At 36.3% G+C, this 18,935-nt stretch overlaps 1 protein-coding gene across 7 annotated transcripts in view; it reads right to left on the bottom strand.

The window, feature by feature from the left end:
• Positions 1-2,267: 2,267 nt before the first annotated feature.
• The window catches only part of PHF3 (PHD finger protein 3), a 51,165-nt gene continuing 34,497 nt past the window's right edge, over positions 2,268-18,935 (bottom strand). For all 7 annotated transcript variants that reach the window (XM_057414095.1, XM_057414099.1, XM_057414100.1 and 4 more), the window contains 11 exons: positions 17,755-17,932; positions 15,944-16,094; positions 15,673-15,829; positions 14,564-14,680; positions 12,464-12,595; positions 11,902-12,034; positions 11,182-11,377; positions 9,695-9,842; positions 8,127-8,216; positions 6,702-6,897; positions 2,268-5,304 (listed from right to left, as the gene is read on the bottom strand). In XM_057414095.1, the coding sequence (XP_057270078.1) occupies positions 3,128-5,304; positions 6,702-6,897; positions 8,127-8,216; positions 9,695-9,842; positions 11,182-11,377; positions 11,902-12,034; positions 12,464-12,595; positions 14,564-14,680; positions 15,673-15,829; positions 15,944-16,094; positions 17,755-17,932 (3,675 nt within the window). In that variant the 3' untranslated portion in view covers positions 2,268-3,127. The remainder of the gene's footprint in view (positions 5,305-6,701; positions 6,898-8,126; positions 8,217-9,694; positions 9,843-11,181; positions 11,378-11,901; positions 12,035-12,463; positions 12,596-14,563; positions 14,681-15,672; positions 15,830-15,943; positions 16,095-17,754; positions 17,933-18,935) is intronic.

The following is an 18,935-nucleotide window of genomic DNA, read 5'->3' as shown; positions in this document are numbered from 1 at the left end:
TGTCTGGCTTATGTGTTCCTAAAGGAAATTTTGAGATTTTAATAGGCAAAGGTTTGGGCCACAGTAAATTGAATTTCCATGACTATATTCTTCATGAATTTACAATCTCAAAAGTAAATAGAGCTCTTCATATGTAAATGCAAAAATTCTATTCGCTTCTGAAAAAAACTCAATTGTACTTAAGTGAGCAATAAAAAAAAAACAAGTCAAGTTCTATTTTAATGTGCTTAATGAGGGACTTATAATGGTATCTTCATTTATCATTTGACCACTGGCTTATTATCTAAGTAAAATTATTAAATAAAAATAATAGCAATTGATTCCTATCTTTTCCTTTTTTACTTCACTATTGCTCAAAAGCACACAATCAATCATCACCTCCTTGCATGGTAATTTTCTGAATACAAGGCTTCAGTGGGTACCCATCAACAGCAAGTAACTATTTCTAATTTGTTTTCTGTCTTTCCATAAAGCAGATATGGAGCAAAGACAACAAGCACAGTAAAACTAGGTGACACACATTTGTTTCCACGTAATCAGTATGTAGCGATGAATGCACTGCCAAGTCAGTGATGGATGAGTTGAAAATAACTAATGGAGGGGGGGTGGGGTGATGGAACTAGCCCCAGATGTTTTAATAAGCACCTGCCAACAGCTTTGTGAGGCTCATTATATCATCTTCAGCTGCTCTGAGCCCTAAAGTGACCAGCCTGATGCAAAAGACCTTCTTCCCCTTTCCCCAGCAGGCAGCTCATGAAGCCCACTTGGCATCTGAGGTGCCCTCAGATTCTTCCCCTCTTTCACTTAGAAGGGCCTTTTATGGCCACTTGATGCCAAGGGAATGTATTCAGGGCTTATCTTGTTCTCTCTGGGGCTCCTGGTGTACTGCCAGTTCCTCATCAGCACACTCTATTTTCTGTGGTCTGAGCAGTGTTTCAGTGTAAAACTAGTAATTGGAGCACCTCTAATACGAGTGCTGGAAGGAGAGTGACTGAAGACAAAATCCTTTATTCCTGTAGTTACAGGATTTATTCCCATTACACCAACTCAGATTCTAGGACCAAATCCTGGAAACTGTTGCTGCTTGTTAATTTAAAATCTTAACAAAACTCTCCCTCAAAAGCTGATTTACTGTGACTCTTTTCGGATTCTACACACATAAGGCAGGTAGCAAAGCACTTGGCAAACCTGGAAAATGTTTACATAGTCTTTCCAAATAAACTATTTCTGGTAGTTCTGTTAGAAAGCATTCCCATCCCTTCTGTACAGACAGTTGCAATTTTCACTGCTCCCAGTTTAGTTTTGAAGCGCAAATGAATGTGAATATGAGAAATGGATCACCAGTGGACGAGAAATAGACTACTTTGGAAGAGGTTAAAAGAAAACCTTTACAAACAGAGCTACTGATTTTAAAACTTCCTCTAAAAACCAAAACAATGCTTTGATGCACTTCTACGCCTAAAAAACTGTGATGTAAATATTTAAAGAACACATGCATAATACTGCCAGATATATTCAATGGCACTACTGCCATACAGACCATGGAATACATTTGGAAAAGACTAATTTAATCACATCATGTTATTAAGCTATAAAAGTGTAATATTGTTTCTAGTTTCCAAAAACTGAGAATGTTTCTTTATGCATCTTCTCAACTATTAGAAGCATTACCTAATAACACTCTACCACCCCTTTATTCCATGCAAGATTTTTCATTTTAGTCAGTTTGACAATGAAGCTACCTGCAAGGTATCCAAATGGAATTTTACCTTAAAATGTATTCATAATTAAAACTAACAATTAGTATGCTGTTAAACTGGAAAGACCTTTCTGGAAAGAAGAGGTGTTTCTACAGCAAAGTGCAAATGCTACATCAGTACGTAAGTGATGTACTCAAAGTAAAATAAAAAACAAAACACTGAAAACCAGAACAACAAATAAGTTTTCCTTTATATGGTGGAATATTTCTGTTGTTTCTGACAGACTCAACAAAATGACCAGTGTATTTTAAGAAGTGTAAGAGCAGGACATCTTAGTTTGTCTTCAGGTTTGCATCTTTTCTGGCTTTCTGGCTGGCATCAGTGGATAGCAGTCACTGCAAAATATCAATTTACTATAAGTCCCAATGCCCTTCTCCTCCCTCCCTTTGCCCCCCAAAATTTGAAATGACCAAGCCATGAAGCATACAACAAATTTGGCATTCTGTAACTCAGCCTCCTGTATTCATTTAGCCTACAGTTTCACACCTATGAAATCAAACACACACAGCATGTGAGAAAGTTTTATCATTTTAGAATCAAAATATCCCTTAAAATATTTACATTTTACAGTAAAAAGGATAGCAAAACACAAAGTAATGTACAAGCTTAAGTATTCAAGTTTTTGAAGCATGGGAAATACTGGGAGAAATGAATTTACTACTACAAATCATATTTTTAAGAATTCAGGTTAAAAATGCTTTCTTATTAAAATGAGTGCCATTTAAAGCAATAACATTTGAGCAGCTCAGCCTTCCAATTTCTGGTCACAAACTGCTTCAGATGCTTAGGAAATACTTGAAAAACGAATGAAACACACTTGAATTGTTTTATTGTACTACCAAATAATTCAAAAAACTCTTTACACCACCAAGCATGTTCAATTTTGTTGTAACGTGTGTGGATTCTGAGGCTCTGCTACAGTCTTTAAAAACAGTGCAATTTAAAAAGGTTATTGTATGAAATTCACCTTTAAAATTATCCAAGCATCTTAAAACAGAAGAGAGCACAAATTACCAAAGGCAGCAACTATATTGCAGACTTGACTAAAGCCAACTTCATCAGCTAAGAAAACTTCTAAGCCTTTATTGCATATTAATAAATTTTTAAAATTTTGAATATACAGCAATGTAAAATTTTTAAAAATATTAAACTCCTACTTCTAGCGATAGTTGGTATAATGAAAAAAAGGATGAGTATTGGTACACCAAGTGGTACCAAAACACAGACTTGTTTCTGCAAAACACCAACACAGAATAAAAAAGATGGCACAATCCTAGCAGGCTTTTTCTTTTGTTTTATACAAAGTTTTACGACATTACTCTTAACAGTTTACTTAAATAAAATTCTAAAAGACTGCCTGCATCTTTTTACCTTTTGCTTTTACTTCTGTCACTGTGGTCCCTATGTCTCTCTCTGTTCTTTTCACTGTCTCGTTCTCTATGCTTCTCTTTGCTTTTCTCCCTCTCCTTATCTTTTTCATGAGGCTGTTCTTCACTTTTAGGCTTCTCTGTCTTTTTTTCTGGATTTCTAGTCTCTCTGGGGCTTTTTCCATCAGCAGCCCTATCACTATGTGGAGATCGCAATCTTTCTTTGTCTCTCTGGCCTTCCTCCCTACTCTTCCTATCTCTCTCTTTTTCCTGGTTTCTGTCTCTGCGTCTATTTCTTTCAGAATCTTGCTCCCAGTATTTTTCATTGTTCCACTCTTTTTCATGCCTGTCTTTCTTTTGGTGATGGGAATCACTGTAAAATCTTTGTCTATGTTGATCATTTTTGCTTCTATTGAACCCTCTCTCCAGATGCTGTTCCTGTCTGCCCCAAGGGTCACTGTGGCGTCTTTCTGGTCTCCTATTGTCTTTACTCTGAAAAAAATTTTCTGGCCCCATAAATCGTGATTGTTTGTGAGCCACTGGTAGCCCTTGTGCAATGGGTCCGGCATAGTGTGGTGGCTGACCTGATAAATGAGCTACTGGCCATGGCATCATAGGATTTTGAGGAAAGCCAAAGCCAGGAGGAGGAAGAAGCGGATGTGGTAAATGAGGAGGAAATCCAAACATAGGGTTATTTTGTGGAGGGAAGTTATTAGGTGCAGGAGCCTGAAACTGAAATCCAGGTGGATTAGATTTAGGATGCTGAAAATTCTGCTGTGGAGGTCTGACAGACGAGAAGCTAGCACTTGCAATAGAGCTTGGAACATTGGAAATAAATTCAGACCGAGAAGAGTTTTCGGTTTCAAAATGAGATGAAGTTGCTGCTGGTACTCTTCTAAATGAGTTCAGCGTTTCAATGTTTTGCATCACTGCATCCTCCTGTAAGTGTTTGGTATCTTCCGCTTGTGATGCAACTGTGTTATCTGCTTTTGCTGCAGTTGAACTGTACTGTGTCTCACCCGTTTGTGCATCGCTTTGATACAGGTTTACACTGACTTCTCCAGAAGACTGCTTATTCTCTGGTTCTGTTTGATCACTTCCTGAAGCATTCTGTCTGTCTTCATTTCTGCTAACTTCTCCTTCCTTGTTTTCAGAAGCATTAGTCTGCTGGCTCCGTCCAGCTGCCTGTCGTGGGTCTCTCTTAAGATTAATAAATGGCGATGATTTAGAGGTATTAGCAGTGGTACCTTCAGCAGTGCCTACATTAACACTGCTCTCACTGGGCTTTTTCCCTGCATTTGATGAGGAAGAAAAGCTGGAATTTGTGGTCCTAACTTCCTGTGCAGCGTTATTATCCTTGTCAGTTAACTGCTGCTTTGGGTCATTTTCTTTACTTTCTTCAGTTTCTTTATTCTGTGAATGAGCAGATAAATTTGCTAAAAATGTTTCTGTGGAGACATCTGGAGGTTTTCCCTTAAGACTCAGCCCTATCAAAGATGCAGCACTTCTTGCAGAACTTGAGGTCCCTACAGCTGCTGCATCCACAGTTACAGCAGTGTCAGTGGATTCTTGTAGATCATCCAAACCAGTCTTTGCTTCACCAACTTCAGTAGTTACATCAGTAACATCCATGTTTTCTTCTTTTAAGGTTGGCTGTTCACTTAATAATGGTATCTCTTCACTAGTACTTGTTTCTGACTTGCTGTGCTCGTATACCTGCCCTGTCGTACCCAACAGGCTTTGAAGAATATCATCCACTGGTAATGGTTTGTTTGCTAGCTCCAGAGTAGAAGGCTGATTTTCCCATCCAACCAGGACTCCAGGAAGAAATCTGAGAGGCTTTGGCGGTTCATGTTTGGTACTTTCCACCAATGGCTCAGTAACTGCTGGAACGTCTTCTATAGCAGATTGCTGAGGTTTATTTCTCTGCTTGTGTAGCACAGTTGTGAAGGAATTAAAAAAATCATTTTCTTCTTCTTCTTCTATTGTCAACTCATGATGAGAGACTTCAGGTTTGTTTGGCTTGCTTTTCTTCTCTGGTGGCAAGTTACTCAAGGTACTTTCAGAAGCTTCATCAACAAAACTATCAGTCACACTTGCAACAGTAGTAATCTGCCTCTTCATTTTCTGGCGAATTATCAATCCCAGTAATAAATTTGGTCGATGTATTTCAATCCCTGTACAAAATTGTAACAGCAATTCATCATCTCCTTATGTTAAGGCAATTGTTTTAACAAAATAACCCCATACTCTTATAATACATTATAGGAAGTCTTCATTTTAAGATTAAAACACAACAAACAATAAAAATTACATTTCCAACATAAAAATTATGACTTCAAACACTGCAACTTAAAATTGCTTTAAGAATTATATTGCCCATTATAACTTCCAAATACAGAATATAAGACAGTTACATAGGAAATCTAGTCACACAAGAAAAAACACAGAAGTTAAACATCATGCTAGTGTAACAAGGCTACAGTCTGGTAACAGTGGTAGCAAAGCGCAAGAGGCAAAAAAAAGAAAAAGGTAAAGAACACACTTGCAACCACAGTGTCTCCTCATCGATTTCTGTTAGAAATACTTCCTTAAAGATTTACCAACAGTGACTTCCCAAAATGCTTCGCTCATTCTAGGAAGGCACTGTGTTTCAAGGTATACTATTAGCCATCTCTTCACTATGTATTCTGTTCTGTATAATTTAGCTTCTTGCAAAAAAGAATCACAGAATCAGCTAAGTTGGAAAAGACCTTTAAGATCATCAAGTCCAACCTTTACCCCAGGACTGCTAAGTCCACCACTAAACCATGTCACTAAAGGCCTCATCTGTACGTTTTCTGAACACTTAAAGGGATGGTGATTCCACCACTTCGCTGGGCAGCCTGTTCTAATGCCTGAGCACCCTCTCTGTGAAAAGATTTTTCCTAATATCCAACCTAAACCTTCCCAACTGCAGATTGAGGCTGTTACCTCTTGTCCCTCATCCCCTCTTTGTTTCAGCCCTACCTACCTCAGAAGAAAAAAAAATCAATCACAAATTTTTATAACCAATGTAAACTGATACAAAATAAGTTGGGTGCAAGCAGATTAACTGAGAGCCACTTCAGGATCTTTCCTTCCTTGCCTATTTGCTTTTTAAATTTATTTTTACTTTTTTGAAAGTTTGGGACACTTGAGAAAAAAGGAATTAGTACTTTTCAAATAATGAAAAATGCTATTTTAAAGTCACAGTATCAATTTGGAACTCAGTATGACTACTGCCATAGTTCACTTGCATTACTGAATTTACTGGGACTGTAACCTACAAAGCCACATAGGTTAGAGAAGAATGCAGTAAACATGAAACAAAGTTATGCACAGTAAATTTTTTGACAACAGTAAAGTAACAGAATAATCTTAAAATGGAAAATTAATGCTTTTTCAGGAAACCTAATATATTACTATGGAAAACTCAAGACATGTTTAAACAGAACAGGTGGCATTTTTAAATTTAATTTCTCTTATAGTTCTGTTGTAAACCTTGTTAAGTAGCATTATGATTATAAAGTTCCAAATTCCAAGCTGTACTTACCAGGCCCATCAAAAGGCACAAGATGATGTGGGACTTTATCTGAGGAACCTAAAGGGATGAGGTACAAATCTTTCACCTGCTTCATGTTATTGGCTGCTACACCGTAACGCTTTCTACTGCTGAAATAGGCAAACAATAACGCATAGGATATCTGATCCTCTTCAGTTACTGGGGTAAAGCGAACTACACAGATCTCCTGTATACAAAAAGAGAAAAAGATGGTCAGATGCATTTTTCTATGACATTTTAACTGGTTTAGTAACTGCTCTTTATTTAAAAGCACAGTTCAGAGGAGAAAAAAAGCCTCACCCAAAAAAGCAGAAAACAGAGGAGACAGAAGCAGCAGAAATAGGGCCAAAAATAACTAAGGAAAACAGGAGAAAATAAATAAAAAGCATTTAGTGTAACAAAAAGAATTACAGCATGTAACACAAAAAAAAGCCAACATTTTATCAGCCAGCTAAACACCAAGTTTTAGAGCAGAATGTCAGCTTCCACTTAATTGTTTCTCTCCCCAATCCTAACATTACCAGAAAGCTTTATTTTGTAGTCTTATTGTGTCAAGATACTCGTTAACACTGGGAGAAGACCTAGTGTTCAGATCCCAGAACTACAACCTAGCTGGGGCTGATGCTATTTAATGGCTTAATTAATGATCTGGAAAATGGCACAGCAGACATCCTTCAAAACTGAGATGGGACCTTATCAGGGGCAGTGGCTGATATGCTGAAGGGCTGGCTGCCACTCAGAGGGGACTCAGCAGGCTCAGAAATTGGGCTGACCTTTGACATGGTCAGCAAGGGCAAACAAAATCTTGTGCCTTGAGATGGAGTAACCCCATGCACTAGGAGAGGTTGGGGGACTAACCGGCTTGAAAGCAGGTTGGCATAAAAGGACATGGGGGGATGCTGCTGGTGGACAAGCTGTATGAACCAGCAATGCGTCCACATCAAGAATGACAACTGCGTGCCGGCTGACAAAACCAAAGCAGCCATGGGGCCAAGGGAAATGATTCTTTCTATCTAGCTAGCTCTTGTAAGAGCGCATCTGGAGAACACCATGTAGTTTTGGGCTCCCCAGTACAAGGACAAGCTGCACACAGTGGGACAAGTTCAGCAGAGGCCCACCGAGACGGTCTTGTGCACTGTAACAGTACCAAAACAAATGGGTAAGAGTTGAGACATGGTGTCCAATCATCCACGATGAGTTACTGTCTCAAAGGAATACAAGGATTCTCAAACAGCAGTTGAAAGGTTAAGGTTAGATAGTGAGAAAATAAACACTACCAGCTGCCATCCATCCAATTAACTGTCAGTCCTTGAAGTATCATGTACTTTGCAAATGTCCCAGGGAAAAAGACCAAGATCTTGAGGGCAAATATGATGTATGTTAAACCACAAGCCTTCCAAAATGTAAAATTCTTACCTTGGTCCCCGAAGCCTTGATTTTTTCTACATACTCCCAGACAGTGTGAGGAGATATCCTGCCACCTACTTGAATACTATCAGGTAAATCCTATGAGAAAGGACAAGAGAAATCTGAATCCAACATACAGATTGTGGTAAATCCTTCATCCAGTATATGTTCATATATTCAAAACATATTTAATTCTTTTGGTTCTCAAATTATAATTTTAAAATCTCAGTAAAAGTTACAACAGTAGAAGCAAATTGATTTAACTTTGGGATATTTAAATTAAGATTTTTAGTGCAAAGTCACTGATTTGTACTAAATCAGTTACCATTCAATACTGTTCATCTATACCTTTACAAAATTATTTATTTCAGTAACGTTAACCGCAAACAAGTGCACTGTGCTCCGGAAACACTCAAGTTATCTGTACGATCCACAAGATCAAGCTGCTATGACAGGCCCACACCTATGTATATAATAAACCTTCAAAATCTTAATCAGTAGGGGAAAAAAATAACCTAGACGTGTGTGCATATAGACATAAATTTCTTCTGGGATATGGCTAAGTTCACTATTCATAAGCAACAAAACCAGACTTTCACGTCATTTAGGAACACTTCAGGAAAAAAAATATTTTTTTTAATACAGCAGATGAGTTTTGAAAAGAACATCATGTTCGTAAAACAATCCTTCAGTATTAAAGGGTACTGTATCTCCTGCACTTTCACTGAAGGTTTATGGCAAAGACAATCATATTAATAGAAGACCATTCCATTAGAAAGCTAATGCATCCTCTGTCCCTGGCAGGAAGTAACACTGAGCCTTATGAGCTATCTTTAGTTTCTGACATGAATACAACTATTTTAATAATAAAATTATTACAAGCAGTTGCATTCTCTTCCTGTCTCTCAGACACTGAAAGACATTACATAGATTAATTTTATTTTTTTTTGTTACAGGGGCAATTTAGTCTCACAATGGAAAGTTAGGACCAGAATTGCCACCAGATAGGCAAAAATTTAAAAATTAAACCCTCTTGCACAGGTTTCTGTTGTAGACAATGAAAAGATTTCTCACACTGCCAACACAAAACACCAGGAGACACTTTTCTTACAAAGAATTGGTACTGAATTGCTTATTGCTTTGAATTCAAAACTCAGCTACAATTTTCTTGCCTCTAATTCAGAAAAGGGATGCCACCAAGGCTGCGTCAGCAGCAATTTTGTCCTATCTTCCCTGCTACTTTATACTATAGAAGATGCTCCATAATAAACAAAAAAAAAGTCCAACTTTTACAAAACCAGCTCTTGAAATACAGATGCTCTTCCTCAAAAAACATTTTACAGTGAGATGAGAGGAAAATACAAAGAACTTGAACATTGATGACCCCTGGGGTCCATGTAGGACAAACTGAAAAACACTTTACCTGCAAATTCATACCCTAACCTATGCCCTCCCACAAATACTTAGTACAACGATCATGCTTCACTGCGTTTCATTATGATACTATTATTAGCCTAAAATATAAACAGGTTGTTGAAGTAAATAAACTGTTCATTCTTTGCAGTAAATATAAATACCTCTGTTAAATACTCAAAAGAGCCAGAAACTGGATAAGCCTTAATGACAAACTTTGCCACTGAAGGCATATTGATAAAACCCTTCCAGATGAAATTCAAGCGTGCCAGAAACAGGCTTTCACATTCCACAGTACCAGGTGTTTCTGACCTAAAAAAAAGACAAACAAAAATCACTTTGTTTACAACATAACCTACAAGATAATATAAATCATCATTTTCCTTTCCAGAATAAATGATGTGGCGTTAAGAATTTTCTTTTTCTGTTAAGCATACTTGAAGGTCAATGAAAAGAGATAGGCATACAACCATATTTCTCATTTTCCAGTGGAGTAGAAACAAATTACAAGGACAGTCAGATAAGCAGCACATTAGTTCACTAATGTACCTTTTAAGAATGGAAAGGAAGCAACATACTGCCTGCTGGTCTACCCTCAACCCTGCTTTCCTAGTTCCCACATTTTGTTGCAATATTGTCTGTCCATGACCTGAATACCTGCATTCCCCTTCCCCAGCCTTGTCCCACAAGCTGTTTCCTCATCTCTTCTCACCCATGCATTATTTCCACAGCTTCTGCGATTGCCTCTTCCTAAATATCAAAATATCCTAGGTACACTATTAGTGGTTTTAAGCTAGCCACTAGCAGTGCCAGATGTGCTGTTACAGTAACACAGCACATTTCTTTCTGTCTACACTAGAAACTGCTTCTTTGAATCTTCAGCAAGATCTTCATCTTTATTCAAAATAACTTCTGCAAGTTATTCAGAAGTCCACTGTCCTCGGTAAAGGATCACACTTTCCTGAGAAAGGCAGAATTTCAGCACAAACTCTGGTCAATTCTAAATAACTGGGAATCAATTCTTTTCTAGAAGACCTTCCCTCAAACCAGAAAAAAAAACAGCCTCGTAAAATGAAATTTCCTCTTTAGCAGAGTAGAGTGTGGAAGAAAATAAAGACAGAATAGGCAGAAAATATGGCAAAACATCAAACAAACTGCTGTTAACTGTCATTTCTAGAAAAGCGTTGCTTTAGGATTTGAAACTGGCCTGATTTATCAGCATAAATGCTCTGTTTAGAGCAATCTCAAATTCCCTAGCCTTATATATAGAATCACACACACACACATTCAAATGCAGAACTGTATATTCAATGTTCCTTAACAGCAAAATATAAAATCTATATCCTGACTTTTTAATATGAACTCATGTGCCTTTTTAGATCTTTTTGCACCATAAAACATAAGGTAGCTTACTTTTCCCCAAAAGACAACGTGGCAATTAGAAGTTTATAATCACAACAATATATGAAGTATTATTTATATAAATGCACAGCATCATTTACTTCAGAAGAGAATCCCATTCCTAAACAGAGGTGTACAAGTTCCAAGTACACAAATGGATTACTGAAATGTCATTAAAAAATTGGCCTTAGTCATAATAGCTTAACAAGACTCTTTCTTTTAAAAATACTGTTTCTACATTTTAACTTACTTTGGAAGAGGTGTGAATGATGACTTTGATGAGTCTTGCTTATCATCTTCTAGTAATTCAGAAGCTAAAATACTTGATGTTGAAGAAAGCGCATCTGCAATGCTCTCTGCTTCATTGTCTGATTGCTTTCGTGCAACTCCAACAGATACTTTCACTTTTTTTGCAGAAGGATCATCAGTAGGTGGTGCCATTCGTCCTGCAGGGAAAGAAATGTAACGCTTTTTATTTTTTATTGAAGAAACAAAAGAGGATTTCCTTCAAAGACACGGAAGATGCATCAAAACCACTACAATTGCCACTGAAGTGGGGCAGCATAAACTAAATTCTATACATATTTATACAATATTATACATAAATATTGCCACTACTGGGATATGATAAAGAGGAATTAAAAAGAGTATGTACACCCATTAAAGGGATTTTCTTCTGTGAAGTCTTTTTTTTAATAGAAGACAAGTTTATGCTCATAGCTCGTCATTTTAATAGTCTCTTTCGTAAATTATGAAGTAAAACACTTCTTCATGGCAGGGAGGTTGGAACTTGATGATCTTAAGGTCCTTTCCGACCTTAACTATTCTATGATTCTACATCTTTGTCAGCAAACTAGTGAAAAAAAAAACAAAACCACATTTATTTACATCCCTGAGGTACACAGAGATTTACGACTGAAAAGCATTACACATGTATGACGTATTTATTTTGACATGCTTTCAAAATTACCTATGCAGATTTTGCAGTTAAGATCGAAGAGATGATTTTTATGTTGACTTGTGGTATCTGGAGATGCAGATTCATTTATATCCTTATGTTTTTCAGCTTCCTCTGACTTCTCAAACAACTTTGTATGAGGTTCCTAGGAGAAGTTAAACACATTTCTGTTAGCCTTTTTTTCTTCTGTTAATAATCCTAATATTGCCCTTCACGTTGCTTAAATATTTTATGGCATTTTCTTCCCTTCAGACATAAAACCCTTCCTTCACCTGTATAGCCTAAAAGATTATCCCAAAATCTATAGATCCATTAAAAGAATGAATTGGTATTCCTAAATATTTTTTAGGTAAGATATAAAATATTTTCTACTATTGCCAGTATTCATCATACAGTGATGGACACAAAACCACCAGGCCCGGATGTGAAAGTAAGCAAGGATAAAAGAAAAATTAAACTCAAATCAGATCTAACATATAATCACGGATCTAAACAACAAAATCATACACAGACCAGTTTACAACCATACTATCTACAAACTGAATACACTTTGTTGCCATGTTTTCTTTTCTACCTGAATTTCCATGGCTTCCTCTTGTTCTTTCATTGGTGTTTCACTTTCAATTTCTATTTCTCCTTTGTGAGTAATTTTTGTGATAGGTCTTCTTTCAACTTCCCTCTGTTCTTTCTCGATCATTTCAATTGTCTGTAAAAGCCAAGAAGTTACATGTATTTAATTCTATACAATAAAATTTGGAATACCACATATATACCAGCAAAATATAGGATTACAATTAGGAAACCACATACAGAAAAAAGAATATAACCTTACTTTGCAAATGTCAAATAGTTTCATAAAGCAAATGTACAAGCAGCCATTTTAAGCTGACTTACAGTGCAGCAACTGCTTATTGGTCATGTATTTAACCATGCCATAAAGCAGACTTTTGACACTAAAATTAAAGATAGGCAATCCTGAATTTACAACAGCTAAAGAAGAAAAAAACATCAACTCTATTCCCATAACAGTAGGGACAACGTAGGACATAAAGATTTGTGTACTTTTCAATAGCTCATTTTTCAGTACATAAACCTAACACTCTGCCTCAAAAAAAAAACAAACATTTCAAAATATTCTTAAGGTAATGAATATGTTAATTCTGATCAGTACTGCTGCTTTGCTCTGTTGCAAAAAATTAAACATAAACCAGTATTTATAAAATTGTTTCTTGAAGCACAGTTCTACTTAAACCAGAAACAGTTTGTTTTGGCAGTCCCCAGTATTTTAAGCCTGGTTTTACAAGGAAACAAGATTCTATGATTGTTTTATCTGTCTGCCAAATACTTACAGTTACTCTAGAACATTGCTAGGGAAACTTTTAAAAAGATTAGTATGTAGCACTCTCAAAGTCTTGCTTAAATAAAATGAAAAGTACCATCAAATGATACATTGTTATTTGTTTCACACACCATATTCCATTTCAACTTCTAGAAATTTTGAAGTATTTCTCTGAAACATTTAGGACCCCCTTCAGCAATTTTCAAGCAGCATACACTTTTGTTTTGAAGCTATTCCTCACAGCAGTGGAATATTGTTTTGTGTGGTCTGTTTTCAGTATTTTATTAATGTTTATAAAAGTAAGTGTAATAAAGATGTACTACATAAGATGAGCAAAACCAAAATGCATGCCAGTTAACACTACCCAAATTTTGTGCTTTTCCGTTCTAAGAAGCAACATACAAATATCAAAAGATTTTACCAACACAAATCCAGATTCGGTAAGCTACAAAACTTGATGCTATAAACCAGGCATTTCTGAGCAGCTGCAGTTAACTATAATTGGATTAACTGCACAATAAATAGGGTACTAAGAAAAAAGGATGTTCTATAAAAATAATATAGCTCCTCATATTCCTGTTAGTCCTTCTAAGCTGTTAACACAGCTACAGATACAGTGAGACTTCCTGGTTCAAGAAAATTAATGCCCAAACTAACCTAGTAAACTCTGTTGGGGACTTTTTGGTGGCATATTTTTTGTTTGGGTTTTCTGTTTTGGTTTGTTTTCTTGGGGGGAGTTTGGTTTTTTAAACTTGTTTGGGCCTTTTTTTGCAGTCAGGGATTGTTGCTCATTTTGTTGGAGGTTTTTTTTTGGGTTGGGGTGTGAGTGGGTTTTTTTCTCCTTTGAACTCTTTTCACAGTGGCAGATTAGATTTCCAGCTTCAGGTCTGCTTCTCGGCAAGCCAACTGTCATGCTCCATCAGTATGTAAGTTGCAAACAACAGTTCTGTTTGGTTTGTCCACAGAGATCTCTCTCCATTTTTAAGAAACCAGTGTCTATAAAGCTCCAGCTAGAGCTTTAAAAACTTGTTAGAAATAATGACAAAGAAGCCTTCACACTTGAGACAGAAGAAAGGAAGAACAAGAAACAACAAAGCTGCACAACAAAGGAAAACACATGGTTTCCCCCTTTCAGGAATTTACTATACTTCTTTTACTTTTGCCCAAACAAACCCTTTGGGTTTTGAATACTAAATAAATTATAGAGATCTTCCTGATTAGTCAGAGTTGCTTTGTGAAACATGGATTCTGTTCTTTCTGTTTGCACATTAAGTGTATGTAGAAGTTTGTTATGCTTAAGCAGTGAAATAAACAATATAAGTTGACAAATCTTACGTGTCTGTTTTCTCTTTGTCTCCAAGCAGCCAGTTCTTTGGAAGCCAGTTCTTCTGGGCTCATTTTTATTAGATGGTCAGGAGTAACCTCTCCTTTCAATACTTTCTTAAATAATATCTAGAAGATAGAAGAAAAGCTTCACTATTGCTATCAAGACAGAAACAGCTTGCAGCTGGGAATAAAGCAGAGAAGCATCAAACAACGTACTCTGTACAGCTATATGGGTACTGTGGTTTTGTAATTATCTCGCACTGCAGGATAAAAAGCCCAGTTCCAGAGCAACATCTATTCCACATAACAGATTGTATCTACATTATACACATTAATGATCAGACACATAATTAACTGCTGTTCCAAAAGAGAAGGTAAGTTTATGCCCATGGCAGCAGTAACTCCCCTGTATTACACAGCAGAAAGAAGTTAGTACTAAGATGATGTCTTTGCCTGTTGACTGAACAAAATTCCTGGGGTAAAAAAACCCCACAGAATTTAGCAGCATGAGCAAAGAGAAGCCAGTGACAGAACTTATTCTACTCATACAATCTACAGCTGGCTAACTTCAATAGTAAAATACTGCAGACAAAGCGACTTGATCAGAATAACTGATAAAAGGACAAAAGATAGAAGCTGAGGAAGCATGATACTGAATAACGGGCTCAAAGAAAGCAGAAAAGAGAGAAAAGACCAAACTTGAGAAATGTGGGTATGAAAAAGCAGTGAGACAAGCTACAGGTCAGAAACAAAAGTATGTGCAGTAAGCAGCAAAAGTTGGGAGTGGGGGTGAAGGAGGGAGGTGGGGACACCAAGACAACAGATCAGAGATAAAGACAAACACATTAGGCAAGCTGTATCTACTACATTTTGAAATCCCATCATAAGAAGTACTCTCAGAGCAAGGAGTTGAAGAATTAATGATGAGGAACAGGTGAAAAAGAACACAAGGAACACCATGTGCATAAGGCAAACGACATCAAACAGATGAGGAAAGTTAAAAAAACAAAACCAAACAAGATAAACTCTGAAAGGATTAATAATGTATCTACATAGGAGACTTTAATCTACAACAAATAAAGGATTTATGTAAAGCACAACAGACAAATAATACGTACATTATTTTTAGGATCTTTTAGATTGAACATTAAACTTCTGTATTTGTTCTTGTACTTTGAGTCAGTGTCCCGAAAAAAAGAAAACAACTCTCTTTCAATCCTTGTGGCAACTTTTGCTGCTCTCTCCTCAGGAATCTTTAAACTGGAGTCTGTCAATCTGTGAGAGAACACAACGGTAAAAATTACCAAATGCTTCCAAATAACTTTCTCTGACTTCTGAAATAAAATTATTACAAATGTAATTTAATACTTTAATTATATATATCTTTACCTTTTCATCAGAATTTCCTTAAGAGACTGCTTGACACTTTGTCTTATCTGATCAGCAGAAGGTTTGGAAGCTGGCATAGCTGGCAGGTGTGTTGCACTAAAGGATCCTTTCTCATTTTTCTTTTTCTTAATTTCTTGTTTCTCATGAGTACCTACCAAAACACAGTTAAAAACTGTAAGCTACTCAAACCACTGCTATAAACTTTTACTGTTGCAGGATGTCATAAAGTTTTATTTTTAAACTGCTAAGAAGTGACCTTCAAGGAAAAGCAAAGGAATGGACTGTTTCGTTGTTTTTTTTGTTTTTTTTTTGGGGGGGGTGTTTTGTCGCTTTGTTTCTTTGGTTGTTTTGTTTTGTCTTTTTATTTGGATATTGTTTTAATTAGATTAATCCAAAAGAAACTTCTTTAAAAGAAACAAACAGGACTGTTGCTCTTTGACTAAAGGTATTTTCTTCTACACTGAACCAAGATGACCAGTGCTCATTAGCTTGATTTTACTTGGGAATTTTGACTCTGAATTTCTGTAATGCCATACATTAATTTTTAAATGAGTATACTGAGAAATAATATCTGGAAAGCATGTATTATAAGCATCACAAATTTTACATTAAGATAGCATTTTTCATTAAACTTAGCATTTCTGTATCTGTTGGCCATCAGAGTTATTTCAATTATAATAATCTGAGTTTCTGATTAGGCAACAGACATTCTTAAACAAGGCCATTATAAGGTTTGTGTCACAAATTATATGAATAGTGAAAAATTCTAATAAAATTAAAACTGTTAAAGCAAAAAAAAAACAAATTTCTTCAAACTTAAATTTTCAGAATGTAAACTGAAAGCTTGCTTGTCTCGGCCTGTGAATGTCATTAATACAAAGCAGTAGCTTTTTATTTATGAAAGCAATGGGAAATAATATTAATTCATTTACTTTCTGCTCTGAAAACGGAAACAAATTGAAGACTTGATAAATATCTAACTTATGTGTTTGATGGTAAAAAAACCCTATTTCTTTATTATTAGTTTCAGCCACTGAGTACAACTTAAAACATGCAACATGCAAATGAACTGTGTTTTCAAGTAGTTAATAAAGACAGATTTTCTTTTCTGTTGGGCAGACTGTGCGGTTGGATCATCAAGTCTCTCATTATTTTGACTATGATCCCTATCAAAATTACTGATTTTCCCCTCCTTGCCAGCAAGGTAGTACTGACCCTAGACCAGTTTGCCATTCTGCACTGTGATTTAAAGTATTCAGATAATAGGCTTGTTTATTAAAGCAGCTCTAACAATGCTTTATTTGCTCAATGCATTTTTGTGCTTATCTTCTCCGAAAGAGGAGGATGAAGAACTGGACTAAAACTAATAGCCTGAGGGAGGCATGGAAAATGGAAAACCTCCACCTGCCAGCAACATTTTGGCAAAGTTTCAACTCTCCAAAAACACAGGGGAGGCTATGGGCAAGATTAGCGATATACAATTCCACTATAAGCGTAATTCAAAGCAGTTAAGAGATTAAGACAAATGTGCTGATTAATAATTTTATAGTAACTGTCCTAAATGAGACTGCCAAATCTCTCCGTTTAAAAAGGATTTTTAGATTAACTTATATTCTGAAATCATAATCGTAAAATCTTTTTGTCACCTCCTAGTTCAAGCAACATATTTTAGAAGAATTATTTCATAGATGCCAAAGACTCATTTCACTTCACACTATTTGCACTTGAAAAACTAATATTATAAAAGTCATTATCCTTCACTGTACATTTATGCGAATTACAGCATGAAGTACATTATCAAACCTCACTACCTGATTTTGTGGACTTTTCAACCACACTAAGGGTTTCTTTACTTATTTTTTCATTTTTGTCTTCAGAGGACCGCCGAGGAACTACAGCAGTTTGTGATCCTTTTCGAGCAGGAATGTGTTGCCCTTTTTTCATATCCGAGTCTCTGGACTCTGGCAAGTTCTTCCCATCACCTGACTCCTGAAGTAAACATTTACACATGTTAGCATGCTACTGAATGCTTCAATGAACAACTATGTAATTACCACACATTTTCCACATTTTTTTTAAAGTCTAAGTCAAAACATATAATGAATTCCCTGGATGTATGTATAGTATTTTCTAAAAGGTTACCAAATATCCCAAATTACTGCAAAGTACTGCTTAACAGCCACTTTGAAATATTGGCTGAAAACACATAACAGGCAATTTGCAGTTAAACTCCATGTTGAAAACCAGTATGTTTTCAGTTATTTTAAAAGATCAGGGATACGAATGAACACCCCTTAACCACGTAACCACAGGAAGTCACTTCTGTTTAGAAAGCACATGTAAACCAAAATTAAACACAATACTTATGTGAATTACACTACTACTCAAAAACAAAACGGCTTACTGGATTAAGTTATGAGGAATATGCTATATACTGAAACCCTCTAAAGAAGTGTAATAAAAACCATCTCACTGCTCTTGCAAATTATCATTCGGCTAATAATATGAGACACACAGAAAGTAGAAAAGCCACAATTAAAACGTTAGGCATTTTCTTCTGCATGTAAACTGAACTTGAAACAGCCAAGCTAAAATACTGTTTTCGTATTCCCAGAATCATAGAATGGTTTGTGTTGGAAAGAACCTTAGAGATCATCTAGTTCCAACCTCTATGCCGTGGGCAGAGACACTCTTCCACTAGACCAGGTTGCTCAAAGGCCCATCCAACCTGGCCTTGCACACTTTCAGCGACAGGGCAGCCAACAGTTTCCCAGGGCAGCCTGTGCCAGTGCCTGACTCGCTTTAGATATATTTAAAACAACTGCAGTTTATATCATACAGCAAACTGAAGAAAATCTGAAGAAAAACGCATGAAGTTCTTCACCTTTTCTATATACACCAGTATGTATAGATATATATACACACATGCATACGACGTGCACATAACCCTGCTTAGTATAAGAGGAGTTTATCACTATCTTTAAAAAACAGT

This window comes from Pezoporus wallicus, unplaced genomic scaffold (genome assembly GCF_028554395.1).
Source record: "Pezoporus wallicus isolate ANWC-B61680 ecotype Strahan unplaced genomic scaffold, APGP_CSIRO_Pwel_v1 contig_6428, whole genome shotgun sequence".
In the NCBI taxonomy this organism is placed as follows: domain Eukaryota; kingdom Metazoa; phylum Chordata; class Aves; order Psittaciformes; family Psittacidae; genus Pezoporus; species Pezoporus wallicus.
This window is presented reverse-complemented; position numbering and strand designations above follow the sequence as displayed.